Source organism: Opisthorchis viverrini (assembly GCF_000715545.1).
Source record: "Opisthorchis viverrini unplaced genomic scaffold opera_v5_185, whole genome shotgun sequence".
Taxonomy (NCBI): Eukaryota; Metazoa; Platyhelminthes; class Trematoda; order Opisthorchiida; family Opisthorchiidae; genus Opisthorchis; species Opisthorchis viverrini.
Window position 1 is genome coordinate 676395 of NW_008751843.1, and position 16774 is coordinate 693168.

The 16774-nt window shown below is 41.2% G+C and overlaps 1 protein-coding gene across 1 annotated transcript; it reads left to right on the forward strand.

The window, feature by feature from the left end:
- Positions 1 to 2408: 2408 nt before the first annotated feature.
- Positions 2409 to 15531, forward strand: T265_14394 (hypothetical protein; the record flags this gene model as incomplete). Its single annotated transcript, XM_009173429.1, has 3 exons — positions 2409 to 2750; positions 8612 to 9038; positions 14390 to 15531. Coding segments are annotated over 3 exons (1911 nt in total), but the record flags the coding sequence as incomplete, so codon positions are not given.
- Between the last annotated feature and the right edge of the window lie 1243 nt (positions 15532 to 16774).

The following is a 16774-nucleotide window of genomic DNA, read 5'->3' on the forward strand; positions in this document are numbered from 1 at the left end:
TTCACGCTGCAGCTACACCAACGAACCGGATTAAACCACTCTTCTGCTTGATGCGCTTAGTCAAAAGACATTAGTTTTGGTCTATGCAGTTGTGGCCCAGGTATTGTGCAGTACAGAAACCAAGATATTTTGGTGATTCTCCACTAACTAATCACAAACAGGGCTAGCTGGGCATATCAACAACAACCTGCAACAGAAGAGCAGTCTGGTACCCGTAGCATCAGTCGTTTTCTGAATGCACTTGCCGTTATGTCCTACCGGATCTTGTTAAACATGTACAGGTACAACCAAATGAAAGCCTAATTATAATCTTAAACTGTGACATGCTTTTAATGCTCAGCTGCCACGCTATCCGATGAGAGCATGAGAACAGAGATGCTTTCCGCGTACCCAAGCACAAACAAGAGCAGTTGCGTGGCCCAGATTGGTCTTGAATCAAGGACCTATCGGTCAGCAGGTTTAAACCCTGGCCCTCTCGAGCATAAAAGTTCGGCAAGCAATATTCCTCTTTTGGTTTCTTTCCGCGTTTGGGAAATGGTCTCAGTCCTTTACGCTTTTCGCGCAAATACTCTTGTTCTCTCGCTCCCAGTTTGGCAAGTGTTATCGCGAAACGCACCATACTCCTGGAGATTATTTTCTGCGTTTGCGAAATGGTCTCAGTCCTTTACGCTTTTCGGGCAAATACTCTTGTTCTCTCGCTTCCAGTTTGGCAAGTGTTATTGCGAAACGCACCATACTCCTGGAGATTATTATCAATATTACCTCTCCCAGGGGTTAAACTTATTTCTTCCTTTAACAAAGTCACATTTTTAAAACCACCATGATGCCTGAAGCACCAGATGGAGGCCTGAAGCTCCTTCAACCAAACGGCAGCTAGTTTGGTTGAGGTGTTTAGGTACTGCAAAGATGAATTTGTGATCGGATGCTGGCTAGAAGTTCGGTACTTTGAGTAAAATTTATGTTCATAAGGTTCAGTGCACAAATTATGGTGGCCAAAATTGTAAATTTTACTCACTTCTGTGCGCAAAAACTGTAATATAGCTGCCATCTTTAGATTAGTTCCATAAACTGGATGAGTCCTGCCTAGGGCAGTATTTTGTGGGAAGTGGCCATTGTGGTAATGGTAGCAAGTACATGTATCACTAATTTTCAGGAAGACAACTCTTACTTTTTTTATTTTTCGTAACTGTTGTCATCGCCCAAAATGGACAAAAATATTAATTAACCCAAATGTCCGTTATTTTCTTAAAGGTGCTTCTAGAAATAAGTTTATTGATTAATTTACGTTGTAGCGGATTACTTTTTTCTTCTTGGGGACACATTTTCCACTTCTTCCCGTGAAGGAAGAGAAATCGTCTAAAATAGTGACCCACCCTCATCAGCGTCAAGCCATCTCTCTAAACACGACTGGGTGTTTTGCTTGCAGTACTGTTCCTTGAAGCCTGTCTGAATATGCTTTTATACAATAGTCATGCAATTTCCAGTTCGGCCCAGCGTGCTTGTGGTATGAAGAAAGCGTTCACCCCAAAATTCGTTACGGACGTAATTTAATAAAAAGATAGAAAATTGCGATAAGTTATTAAAATTGTTTGCATGTAGGGTTAAGGACGAGGCATTTCACTGACATAATTTTAGTAGCATGATTTCAAGGAATGTTTCTTCAGACAAGGCGCTGTTTCGGTGAGATAATTCGTACTGAACAAAGTTTTAGGACCTTTGGGCTTTATTTCTATAGACAGTGGGTACCACTAGTTACGTCAAGTTAAACGAAAACTGAAAATGTGCATCCCAATTTCTTGGCACATAAGTTAGTCAATGAAACAGATGCACACTTCAGTGAGCAAGTGGACAATGTCGGGCTATATGTCGAGTGGTTCGTCTTGATAAACTCTGTGAGACTAGAACTATTCGGGGTTTTCGTGTTTGGTTTCAGCCGCTGTGTATATCCACTCGATGATATTTTCATAAATTTGAGATTCGCATGCATGTTATTCTCATTGATCTCTCAGCTGTTTGGGAAGAAGCTGAAACCTTAAATCGGTAAGCGTTGGTTGTCAGCTGGCTCCAAACTAAAGAATTTGAATCCTGTTCAAAAAGATGACAGCCGTCAACTGATTTTCTGTCAGATATCTGAAAGTGCAATCTACCTAATGGTTGCAGTGTGATACTTCTGCTTTCTAATGGACTATCAGCGTAGGTTGATGGGACCCAAAAAACCTGTCAACGAGTAGAAAGGAGCAGAACAGGAATAGCCATAGGTTCATTATTGATGAGTTAAAATATCTAGATGATTACATCGTCACCAAAAAAGCTTATTAATGCCTGATCAACCCACCTCGCGAAAAGGCTGCATGCTTCATCTCTTCGTTTTTCAACCAGGAAAACCAATTCACTGCTGGACCCCTCAGGAATTCACTCGGAGTTGGGAGGAGTATGCAGAAAACTACTGCTGGGTAGCAAGTACCTATTTCGTCCGTTTGCACAGCTATCCAGGCCCGCCTCCTCCACAGATGGTTTATCCACAAGGAACTATGACATCCGGTGGGTACCTGGTCCCGGCGGGTCATCGTTTTCCCGCACAACCTCACTTACCTCCTGTTCCGGCCTATCCACAGATGGGGGAACGCCCACCAGCAGGACGATTTATCAGCTACTATCAATGGGCTCCAATCCTACTAGCTATTCAATCATTTCTTTTTTATCTTCCCTGTTTAATTTGGCGTCTATTCTCCTCCCGATCCGGCTTTCACGTAAGTGTCACACTTTAGCCTGCTTTCTTTTGATCCATAATTTGTGACTAAAAAGTTCGACTTCAGGCGTTAGCAACTGTGACGGTTATCCTGTACTGAACAGTGAAAAATATTGAACCCCAAGAGATAGGAAATGTTTGTCTTTACAAGCTTTTAAACCGATGATTTTTCAAAGTAGACTTTGTCGTTAGTTTGGCAAAGAGAACCGATATTGACATCTGGGAGAAAATTTAGAATTGCTTGTTATTACAATTTCCATTTTCCAAATGACCGAATAGATTTTCAAGAAGAAAGAAAAAGAAAGAAGAAAAGGAGAAAACGAAAAAAGAAGGAAAAGGCTCTGAGTTATCATTCCAGGAACCACCACTTTGAACAGTTTGTGAAATAATGCACTGCTGAGTCAAGTCATTGTTGATGGGGCCTGAGTTGAGGTGTCTGATATTCTAGCCTTGGTCTCACACAAAGTAGTGGGAACATTGCATAACCGTAATGCTGACCAGAAAGAGAACCGCTGATGCGGCAACACAAAGTAGCTCATTATTACTTGACAATCATGATATATTGTCTCGTTAGGTGGTTGTTATGTGAGCTCAGTTGGATGGAACACCCATTTATTCGAATGACTTGAATGGTGAAGAGGGATAGATGTCTTAGTCGTGGCCACAAATGAACATTGAATATCAACAGTGGTATTCTAAAACAGAACAAAAACATCCGTCCTGCTTTCATTAAGTCCGTTTAACATCTCTTTCTCGGTGACGCTTTGCTACTTTAGTGCAGTAAAATTTATGTCGGCTACTCACACTCCGTAAGTCTGTGGGTATGTTTCATCAAGGAGTTCTGTATCCCAAGAAAAACACTCATTTGCACACAATTCTGGTTTTTACGGAAGACTCACCTGCCACTTTTTAATGATATTCTCCAGCTGAATGCGCTGCACAAAGACCGACTAATGTTTCAGTTGATAGGAAGGAAAATACTCACAAGGCTTTTGAAGCCTTTCGATGAGTTTTCAACCTTGTGAGTAGTTTTTTGCAGGTGTCCTCTTACCTGATTTCAGAGGGGCTTGAATGACCGGTACGGATTTCACCAGGCAGACCAGATAGCTGTAAACGTTTCAACCAATAATGGTGTCATTGATATTCCCATGGTACATAAATATGACATTTGAGGTTCCCTATCCAGACGTGTATGCTTAGCTGGGAGTTTTTACCCCAGAAAACACACGTAGTAGCACCTAGAATGCTTTCAACTGGTGATCCGGAACATCCACCTACTAAAATTAAGTGGGAAATGAGCCAAACGGCACATAGTTTTATGCGATTGAATCTCGAATCGCAAGCACCAAGTCAGATAAAAACCTGGAAAAATTTACCTAAATAAACCTCGAGTGTTAGTTTTCTTTTTCGAACGCATAAAAGTACACAATAAACCCTTACAAGGTTGATTTTGAGCGTTGGAAACCATCTGTGGCTTGACTATTTGACAACGGTAGGATGAGTTCGGGTGAATCGGTTTACAGCGTTAACGAGATGGCAAAATATTACTGGCTAGAATGCGTTGAATGGTAGTAAACTATCGTACACTGGGTGATTCAGCTACAGAAGTTCTCCATAAAAATATCCATTACCTACAATATCAAACAGTGAAACAAATGGTAGGCAACATCGGCAAAAAACTTTGCAACATGGAGACGCGGAACATCCTTAAGCGGGACTCCAGCCTTGTGGTCCCCCTATAACATTCACTTCCAAATCACCCCAAGACATTCAGCTCTCAAAAGTTAAGGAAATTCCAGTGCCCGTATCTGCGATCTGGTTAGTACTTAGTTTGCACTTGCAAGGGGAGTTCATTCGACTTCCACTTGATGGCCCAAAACAGACTGACATTGTCAACAGAGAGAAGAGACTTTGGGGCCTCGTGATTTACGCGATTTGACTCAAGGGACTTGAAGATTCTTGGATGTTTTGGAATGATGAAACTGAAAACTGCCCTGTCGCCCCATCATTATGGCAAAGATCAGCTGGATACATAAAAAAGCCCAGAATACACTTCCTATAGTTCATGTCGTGCCGTGCTTTTAATTTAATTTCGCCTATTTCTGATGAATCAGCTTGGCTACGAGTAAAGGAAAACAAACCTGAATTGAATGATTAGTAGATTTTAGGGGTGGATTTCCGCTGTAATTCTGTTCTATACCGTATTTTAAGGAAACATTGAATTATTCTCTTCAAACTGTTACTTTAGGGTGGTTCTCTATCCAGGACACCTTTTTACCACTATGGTTCACAAGGAATGACCTAGATGCTGCGATACCGAAGATTAATGACTATTGTTTAATGTTTTGTCGACATTTTACTTGGTTGCGTTGACTGTACTTGTAAAATGTCGAAACGTTATGAACGTGAACAATGCTCCTTGAATGTCAATCGATGAGCGCCAGCTATCCCCAGTATGCTTAACCGTAGTGACCTTTGATGCACTGTACATGTTTATAATATCCACTAATATTCCGAGTGAAACTGAAATACTGGGTAACTGTTGGAAACATAACATAATAATACACCAACCGCTTTTCGCAATACCACAAATCAGTCACGAAAACTACCTGAAGCACTAGAATTTTTGTCACAGTTAGAGGAAACCTCATTGCCATTGGGTGAGTAGTTTGATGTTGGAAAAACTCGGGACATCAGTCCGGTGCAACAACTCCTTTTAGCGAATTATCCAAGAGAACGTACGACTCTTCAGGTAACAAATGGATTTGAAGAACCAGACCATAATATCCCTAAAATAGCTTTGCTTACCTTAAAATGGAGGCAAATCACAACAGCTTTCGATTAGTAAAGCAGTATATCGTAATCCACAGAAAAGAGTTGTGGTTTGGTTTGAGACTCGAGTCTGCACGTCGTTGGAGTGCTCGAGGTTCCCGATTTTCAAATTCTACAATAGGGGAAGGAACAGTTCTTCACCGGGACCAAACTTCCTAACTGTAAACAAAAACAACTAGCTGACAAACTACCAACTTCCCTCAACAAATATGATTACTTAGTCTAAATTGAGCGTCAAGAGTGAGGCATTCATCTCAGTAAAATTTGTTCTTTAAACTTTGTTTTGGCAGATAGTTGCTGATTACTTATTACAATGCCGAAAGGAAGGAATTTTGTATTTGGTCATGGATGAAGTGCTGTGTCCAGCGTACTATAGTGTATGGGATATATTAGGACTTCTCCTCAAATTTATATCGTATCCGTCACTCTGAAGTACTCAGACTTTCTACGCGTGTTGTCTTTATCGTCTGTCCATCGAGCCCACTGGTGCCTGAAAATTAACGAGCACAAAACTAACTTGCTAAGGGATTGTGGAAACATTTACGGTCGCATCACCCTGGGTACAGGAATGGAACATTTTCATCCGTTTACCTACACAGGATTTTCGCTTTCAGGTCCCCTCGTATATCCAATTTGTCTACGGCGTTAGAGAACATTTTTCCGTTGCCCATAAGTTGCATCATTGTTCGCGTTCAAATTGTACGGATGATAAACCCTTTTTGAATGTTCCGCGTAAACCTTCGAGATTATATAAATGGGCGAATGTCCCGAAATCGGTTCTTCTAAGAGGGACGGAGGGTCTTTGGTGATATGATAAGGGCCTTGGTCGTGCTTTTCCTGGCAATAGTTCAATAAAACACGGTTTATATTGCGCCAAAAGAGCATCTTAAGCAGTAAACCACCATCTGGCAAGCTGAAATTCGTTCCTCTCTCTTGTCATGCCAATAAAAGGCAGTCGTCTGGATAGACGGATTTGAAATTAATTTTACTCCTCCTTCCACTAGTGATTCCACAATATGTGATTTTCTACCCACCCGACGTTCGGTTTCTGATAACTTCCGGTCTGGATCCTTTTCTCCTCTTTATTTCTGATTAAAAGATACTTCCAAAGCACTTGCTGGACATGTCTGGCCCCCAACGTCAAATTTTGAAAAGAAATGCAAAATTTAGTTTGCGTTTATCTGATTAATCACCGGTTAGCAAAAATTACATCATTCTACAAGTGGGTCTTTGAGCCATCCCTTCAATTATTTTAAAAGATAGTCCCAGTGATGAGCTGTTCACTGGCGTCTTTTATGTTGTCGGCTGCTTGTTTGGCGTGGCAAACGTCAAAGAGCTGTGAAGAAGTCATCATTCCACCCCTTTTGAAGACAGTGATGTCTAAAAGTGGATACTGTACCTACGCCTATGGATCTTACTCACAAGCAGATGATATTGGGTAGCGTTATTCAAAGGCCTAACTGAGAGATTTTGAACTCAGGGTACGAAAGGGACTAGATCACTGATGTGCTGTTTATGTCCTCTTCAGTGTTACTCGATATTTACTGGATTCTCTGTGTACCAGATCAAGTGTCACCTACTATTTGCCAAATAACTGAGTTGAATGAAATTTCTATGGAAATGTGAGTGGCATAAGTTGAGTGCCATCGAATTACATCATGGGCCTGATAGCAATTCGTGAAGTAACTCTAGCACGAATGTTTGCATGATTCATGATATTCCTGCTCTACTCACGGAACGGATCAAGAGACAGGGTAATTCAAGTAGAAAATGCGTTTCGGTTGGAGTCTGCGAAGCCAGTGGTACTGCCGGAAGTTTTAATAACTTATGGAAAATAATTGATGTGGGCCTAAGTTAGCATTTTTATGGCGGGTTTTCTCGCCGTATAAAAACGATTATATTGTAAAGATTAACTTGTGATGTTCACGTTGTGGAAAATGTCGAAAGCTCTCAAATTTGAGAAGAAATTGAATAACCTAAGTTTGTGGACATAAATTCTGTAGTAGCTTCATACTTTCTGCACTAGCAAATAAATTCCTTGGTGTAAAAAGGTTTTGTGGTAAAATCTGTACCAGAGCAGATGGTTTAGTAAAATGCACCAGTTTGTTACATTATTGTTGCTGCTTAAAGTGCTAGCGGCTGTACACAAGAGTATCACTCTTCAAAATAGTTACACACTTATCTGAAGATGAACGCAGCTCTACTTGCAACCGAACGCCTCCATATGCATGTGCATGTGTGTTTCGTTTTACTTTACCTGATCAGTTACGGCGCGTCTGCTGAATTTATTCATCAGTGCTCGTCACAACAGAGATATCAGGTTGGTATTCCTCCCAGGATTTGTTTGCGGCAAGTATTTTTGGAAATGAGAAAATTTTGAATTGTCCAGGCGATAGAAATCTGGTGAACAATTCTATATACAAGCATACCGCCACTACCGAGTTTATCTACGTGAGCATATAGGTCTTGTTTCACCAGGATATTGTGTAGCCGACGACCAGGTAATTGTTTCGGTCATTTTATAGACCAAAGGCTCTACTCTTTGATTTTTGAAAGAAGTTATTAGGGGTTTTTTGCTGACGTGACATTAAATTTGCGCCGGTTTTCACGACAGATACCAAGGCTAGGTTACTTCAGCTTAACAGTGCATATTGTATCCGCAGGGTATAAAACAGATTTTCTCATTCGTTTGTGTGTGCCTCCTCTGTTTTACCTTGCAATGATGATTGAACACCAATATTCTGAAGCTGCCAACCAACCTCTGATTTAGATTACCGTAATGTAAAGAGCACAAATAACTGTACGCGAAATCGTTTCCGATGATGAATACATGAATTCAGTATATAGTTTCCGCTGAGCGTATGTTCAAAAGATCCCTAATTTGTGTATTTTTACCTGCTCCAGCAAGTTGAATGACCAAACTCTAAAGTGTATTTGTAAAACGCGTTCTTTCGAAACCGGGTTATTGGTTTATCCGTTTAGATGATATCATTTTGAAACTCAGAGTTATCCATGTTTTTATGTTCACAGCTCCGACGGATCATGCAGTTATCTTCAGAGGCAGCTTTGGCGGCGCCAACTGAAGCAGATGCCACTGCACAACAAGCTCAGGAGTCCGGACATACCAATCTGGCTAGACTATCCATACAAAACATGCTTAATTTGGCAAACCACCCTGGTGCTCCAGGTGCATCAAGCTTTGCGCCAACTAAATCTGTCAGGACACTGGCAAGATACTTAGATATGTGCCTGATGAGGCAAGCAGAGCTGCGGCTGGCAGATATTATCCTGAACTTGAATGTAGATTCACGTGACTTCTTAACATCAACTCTACCGGCGACAAGCTCAACTCAACCTCCACCACTTGTACCCAGAAGGCAAACTCGAGTAGGAGTGAATTATTCCGATCAAATGTTGCAACAGACATTCATCAAGCGACCCGAAGATCATTATTCAGGTAGGAGAGGAGCAACAGAAGTGGTTGGCACGCATCCGCCGATTTCACTGCCCAAACTCAGACCTTCAGGCTCTCAAACATCCACGGCTGATTGTGAAACGTGGGACAAGTCTAAGGAAAACAACTGCCTGGAGTTAATTTGTTGTTGCGGCATGTTGAGCTGGTGTGCAAAACGGATGCGGTATATATGTTGTGGGGGTAAAAGGTCATGCGCTTGGCGGTCTTGCGTGCGAAATTCGAAAAAATCTTCAGAAGCATTGTCATATGCCAAGAGAAACAGTCAAGAAATCAAAACAAGTGCGAAATTCAATCTTCAGAAGCATTGTCATATGCCAAGAGAAACAGTCAAGAAATCAAAACAAAAGTTGGGAATTGTACAGGTGTAAATTTAACGGAGCACAAGGAGAGCATTCGCAGTATGGGAGTTGAATCTTCGATGGGGAGTCATTGTGACGCGGAGTGTCCCAGCTATTTGTGTTTAGAACATGGGCTTACAAAACCAAGATCGAAATGTGTTTGTGCACGTCATCAGGGAAACTTTCTGGTGCGACTGTATATGTTTGTAAAGCTGCTTTACGTATGCAATGTAGTTGGGCAGATTTACCTCCTAGAGTATTATACGGGTGTACAGTATAATTTTTACGGCATACGCGTTTTATATGATTTGGCTACCGGCCGGCAATGGGAAGAATCTGGACACTTTCCACGTGTCACCTTTTGTGATTTTGAGGCCCGAAAACTGGCACAGAGTCATTAGTAAGTTTACTGTTTTCTTATTCTCCTTCCCTAAGTAAATTTGAGGTGAATTTATGATACCATAACAGTTCAGCACAACTAATTAAATAACCTGGTGATAGTCCAAATATATTCTATAAATAAGGAGGCTGTTCACCAGCTTGACTACTGCGCTCGTAGTTTAACGCTCTCTTGAACGTCTATACAGTAATTTATCATTATAATTTACATTGTTATATGAAATCAAATTTTTGCTCTGATGCCTAAAGGTCGAGGGAAATCTCTACATTCATTTCCTTGGCATTACTTTAGAACAGCTACGGCTTGGCTACTGTTGCTAAGCCTCAATGATGGGGCCTTAAATTGGCAATGAAGTAGTCTTATTAATGAATGAAAAGATAGTCTTTGGTGAGTCCTTTATTAATTGAATGGGGTGCTACACATGATCCACCACAACCAATTTACTGCTTTTAATAGCTCCCTTCACTGTAAATATCTTGTTATTCAAAAATACGTGCAGAGTTCGACCGATGGCTAACCCAGTTGCTAATCTTACAGATCTTGGTCCACATTAGTGTCAGAAGTCAACATGTAAACTACCATAAGCGGGTTTAGCTTTAACAGAGATAAACCTTTGTTGTCCTTTCCAGTTGTTTGAAAGACCGCGGCACCGACATTAGTGTTACTATGCGGTTTTACGAAAATACAGTAATGCTCAATGCAATAAGCAGACCTCTACGACCATCGGGGAGTGTAACTACATCACGGTTTTTAGAATAAAACATGTTAACTGAAGTGGGAGTCCACACATGTTTACTAGGCGATAGACCGATTAAATTGGCGACTGATTGAATAATGTTGTTTTTAAATTTCGATCACAAACGCTGGTGTGAATAGGCTTTTATGCCTTATGATGGTCTCGCGATATCACCTACACCGCGCGAAAAACAGGCCGATGCTTCCCTCTACTTGTTAGCATTGTAGTGGTAAGTCATGATTGTCCTTATTTGAACAGAACTAGCGCATAGGGAAACTTTTCAGCGGTCATGGAAAGTACAGCATAATGGAGCTAGTTGTGTGGGTTGGATTTGGACAGAAACTGCCCCCTATATTCATAGTTTAGACAACAAAATTGCCAGATGATTCGGTGATAGCAAAGGTAGTACAATTTGTCAAATAAAGTTCCACGGACAGGACCTGAATAAGGTCCTCTCTTCCTGGGGTTTATCGTGTCGGCATAGCCTCGAATAGTCAACCCTGTTATATATGAAGCAAAATTGCACGCATTTCTTGAAAGACAACCAGTTGCAAACTAATTTGGTTTTAATGTGAGACCTAACTAAATTCGCCTGAGTTTTCACTCATGGTGTTCCTCCTCGAATAAGTTTTTTATTTGGTAAGATATTCTAGATATCAAAGTATAGCTGCCCTCAATAGCCAACCGATTTGATGATAACGTTTGAGGGGGATTACTTGTTCTACCTGATTAAATGATAACTAACAGCAGCAATCGAATGTAGCCATAAAGCTGCCAGATTAGTCCTTCTTCAACAATTACAGCCCTACCCCAAAAGGACTCGTCGCCTTTTTCGTCAAACTCGACGGAACCACGAGATACCTTAAGATACCTTAAGGAAATCGCTTATCAAAGTGGTTTGCCGGAACAGAGCCGCTCTGTCGCAATTCCGCTATCGCTGGACATTTTTAGACCCGCATGTGGCTTTAAAGTCATTTTTACATTCAATTGGTCGAAAGCGTAGCTTTGCTGGAGCAGTTATAGTGCAGCTTTTTAGCCCTCGCTTGTGTGTACAAGATCAGCTTCCAGTTAACGCATCTTCAACCTGGTAAACCACTTCCCAAACATGAATATTCTTGACGTTGTCTAACGTTAACTTCACTGTATTTCATCTTATTCTGTGGATGTATTCGGCCATTGCAGTCACCGGTTATGCTGAACTGTAATTCTTTTTGCTATAATGACTCATTCAATACTCTTCCTTTGCCTTCCTACAACCTGTTGACTTTATTCGTCTAGTTGACACCACGTGTTCTGCTCGTGGTACACGGCTCGAGCTTGCTACCTACACCAATCCCCACAAGTGTTACGAACTTGTGAACCTTTGTGAATACCCACGGCATTGTATAAGTGCTTGGCTTAACATCGTAGGTGTGACTATCGTGCTGCACAAGATATCTTAGGCCATAAAGCTGGCCTTTCAAGATCTCCCGTCTCTCTTCGAGAGATTCAACGCTAAGTAACACTTGTTACTACGGTGTACCCAAGACAGTGTGTTTAGTTACTCAGGGTTGTCAGGTCGACAGGTATCATAGTGGCATTAGGTACGGAATCTGCAACAGACGTTTATTGAGCAAAATTAGTGAGATAACTTGTAGGCGATAAACGGTTTCCATCGGTTGCTAGGATCAGCTAAAGACACGTTATATTTGATTGCGATTTTCTGGGCGCACCGCATTTCTTATCTTGCATTGCTAGACGTCAGCCTTCAAGTCAATAAGTACTGAAAATTATGGGGGGATATTTTTACTCCTTTTATTGGATTTAATCTATGGGATTGATAGTGGACTAAGCATGGAATTTTTCCTAACACAACCTTCGCCCATTTACAAACAGGGCCTACGATTGCATCTTGGTCGCCCCACCTGAACACGTTAATGGGCATTTTTTACTGTACTGAAAAAGGTCGTGGTCACGTGGGCATACAGTGCAATATAAACAGACATGTTTGTGGCAGTTCACACATTTATGCCAGACCACATTGGAGGTGTCATTGCTTCGTTAGTTTATCGGGCTGTTATCACGTGAAATGTCATTGTTTCAAAGTGGTTATCAATAACGACATGTGTTCTGTTGATTTGGTATGTTTGAAAAAGTATGACATGCTCCTCTACATGACATCCCGATTATATTCTACCCATCATACTTGACCATCCATAAACACTTTTTGGTGGGTACCGGGAGGTATACTTGATTAGGATCTTGCCCCTGAGGAATGGAGAACAACAGGTATAAACTTCAATGTTTTCCTAACTAGACCAGCAGGAAGGGAGCTGCAATAACGTTTCAATCCTTTGGACGAAATGCTGGATGTTTCTTTCCGTTTCGTCATTTTTCGGGTGTGTCAAAAGTTCTGTTTCAACCGGAGTGAATCGTGAGCATGGCTACTACCATCTGTATTTATATCTCTTGATCGATCTACACGGTGAGCCTGCATACTAGTTATTAGGACTCTGTTCGTGTTATTCCTGGAAAACGTTTTATGCTAACCTGGTAGGAATAAAAGCAATAGAAAATCCATCTCTCATGGTTAAAGCAGGTCAACATGGAACACTGTGCGCTGTCTCCCCCTATATTCTGGTACCTCTGGCCTCCGTTCTTAATAGGATCACAATACACGCTGTCGAGCCAACATTTTGATCATCTCTTATCGGCTAACGACTAACAAGGCCCGTTTCTTGTGGAGATTTCGTCCTGTAAGTGAAGCTAATCTGTGCTGAAAAGCCGAGAAGCACTGCACAGCTGTTTCATCCTTATTGGTAATCATCAGCAGTGCGTATCTCATGAAATCCCGGAGTGTCTGAAAACTACTAGCCGGGAGGTCGCGGGTTTAAAACTCTCCGGGATTTCGTGGAATGCGCACTGCTGATGATTCCCAATAAGGATGAAACGGCTGTGCAGTGCTTCTCGGCATCTCAGCATAGATTCGCTTCACTTACAGGAAGAACTCTCCACAGAACCCCAAATCTTTACACACTACCAAAAAAGCCTGTTTTCGTCAGAAGAAAATATCATAGAAGTTCTCGTGCTACAGTTCATTGTCAAGCTGAGGACAGCAGCGAACAATGCGAATCTTTCGATGCTTTTTTGGGAACAAGAAGAGGTCTCCTGTGTAACCGTATTTTTCAAGTCACCCAAAGGGGGTCTGTTTCCATTATGAATCGGATAACCAGATGTTTTTTCTGAGATGTTCTACCCTTTTCTTTCGAATTTCGGTCTCCTTAAGGCTAGCAATGGCATATGTTGGGCGATAAAACTACTTTCTTCTTTACGTCTTTAAGTCACTGATACATTTTTAGATTAAAAATTCACTTTTAAATTGGACATTCAAGTAATTGATTTCTATAATATCTGGCTGTTTGGAGGTGTAATTGTCTTCTTGGCTCTAAGCCAAGGGGATCAAGAATGTGGCGCATAGTTTAAAATACTTACGTCTCAACTCTGGGAGTCAGGTTCAACAAATGTACACACTTATCAATGTACACATATGCCGGTATTTCTTTTCGTTTATATATTATTGATACAAATACGTTAATATCATTCCTTTCATTAGGGCGAACAGGACCTCAGAACCTATTGGGCATGACCGTAGGACAGAGAGTTCTTAATGAACGGAGAAACAGCATACAGCTTTACAATTTATCTATATTAAGGTTTTTGCACATCCATCAAGTGACCAACCAAACTAATATAGACAGTTCGTTTGCTGAGTGACATGGAGAGTGAATTAGATGAGTATGCTGAACAATGAGAGTAGAATGACTTGCTGTCATTCACTTACTGTCTTTATGTCAATAATGTGTTGATGGAAATCTTCTAGGCTTACTTATGATAAATTATCTGACAAACGATTGGACGAGTAAAAAAACTGTTTTCTCATTCTTTTTCAGTTATACTCTTCAGTGCGTGCTGCCAATCAATATGTTTTTGGAGAAGATTTATATCTTCCTATGGCTGTGGTTTTTCGTCGTTGGTGTGGTGACGCTGCTTAGTATGATAGTGTGGATAACACGGATCGGAACGTCACGATGTCGGTTCTCGTGGATTCGACATCAGCTGCTTACAATCCGACAGCTTAATAAAAGCAACCAGAGTTGCATGCAGTTTGTAGAAAGCCATTTGGGCCCAGATGGGGTCTTTGTGTTACGTTTGATCTCTCAGAACTACGGTGATTTAGTTGCTGGAGATACCGTTGGGGAATTATGGACTGCCTACTGGCAGAGACGTCAAAGTGGAATTTTGTCTGCCAGTACCGACGGTAAGAGCACCGAAAAACAGCTCGACAATGTCAACACGCAAACTGCTAAGCAGCATGTCACCCAAGTCGTACGGAACACTGAAAAGCCGCAGTTAAAAAGAATTCCACGATCTGCACGAAACACTCCAATGGGCAGACAGGAACTAACACACACTCCCTCGGGTGGTGAACCCTTACAAAGAGGTGGATCACAAAAGGAACGGCGCCGAAAAAATTTAATGCATACTGGATATTCGGCCACGATGATGGCCACAGAAATGATACATCCATCAGATCGGTTTGCCGTTCCTCTACTGTCTTCCTCCAGAAAACCACCATCTGTAGATTCACAGGATTCCTCTAGGTATAGCAGAGAAAGTAGAGATCGAGAGCGAAGTGTTTCTCCTCCACCGATTCCACAAAGATCTTCTGACGGTGCTGAATATAGTTTGAGCGAACAGCGATCTATTGCAGACTTGGAGGTTGGTGCAAATTCTCAAGTATCGTTAGACGAATTGCGAGTATCTCCACCTAGAGACGAGGATATTAATGAACATGAAGTCGGACATGTGGTTACACAAGATGACTTTGATAATGCAGACGTCATCGACCGTCGTTATCAGGACGTGTACGATGGTGCAGCAAATGGGTTCGATCAACAAGATTATAACCAATACAGAGAGGATTACAACGAAGGTTTTAATCACGATGATCACATCGTTTAACTGAACGTTTTCACTCTCTCTTCAAACCAGGAATTTCAAGTCTTTCTCAAGTTGGAAAAAATGACACAGGTAGCCATGACAATCACTGATTGCACATTTCCTCCTACATAGATGACTCTTTTTCCTATTCAAACATCTTTCAGAGGATAATGCTTTGATTTTTTTCGGACGACTTCTGTTCACCTCCAAGGCTAATGAATGACTGGGCTGAAATTTTTAATGCAGGATCCAGCAAACGTATACAGTCGGCAAACCAAACGTCACAACTGTTGCGCTTCTTTTCTTATCCCCAAATGTTATGGTGGTTTTTAATACAGAATATGTTTGAAACGGATATTATTTTTCTCGGGTCAGTGACAGGACATCGGGTTGACGAAAAGTGAGTTTAGTCTTTGTGAACAGTTTGGTGTTGATCAAAGGAGAGTCCCTCCCCCATCCACCTTTATTCTTTTCTGTACAATAAGGGTTTCAAATAAGTCATGGTTGTACGGCAGTGAAACATCGATGTTGAACACTGATGCCATGCTGTCGATGGTGATGATGATGATGATCAGAGGAGAGTAGGCAACGGACTGAATTTTGCAATTACAAACGGTGACCACTTTAATTATTGGACAGTTTGGAATTTTGGCCAGAGTAAAGTCGGATTTTTGCTACTCTATCTTGCGTAACCGAATGTAGCTACAATGCTGATCAAAGCAAACTTAGAATGCAGTGGTTTAGATATACCTCATGATTTGGAAGGTTCATCATTCATGAGAAAAGTGGATAGCATCAGCCAAGATGTGATAGCGAATGGAAAGCCTAAGATGACAGGATTCAGACAAAAAAATCCTGAGATAGACCCGTTTCCTCTAAAGTGTAGCATGTTTGAAAAGTAACATGCTACTGCATTGTTTAAAGTGTCATTAAATTTAGACAGCTGAAGTAATCATCCGGTATATCCTGCTTAGTCAACTTGACCATACTAGTAATGGGATACTTAGAGACAGGCGTCGAAACATACCGTCATTAGTTCGACGCAATATAGTATCTAGCGCCTAGTAGACCAGAGATAATTTTCAAATACAGGTTGCAATATTAAAGGTTCAAAATATGGATAATACATGCCATCAGTTTGTCGATAAACTATTGGCATTAAATGAATTTTCCGGTTCAAGTGGTGCTGAAGAAATATTTACCCAGTATGACATATCTCGAGTTTGTCTTCTCTCCGCTCTAATCTAATGGCACGATGCTCTGC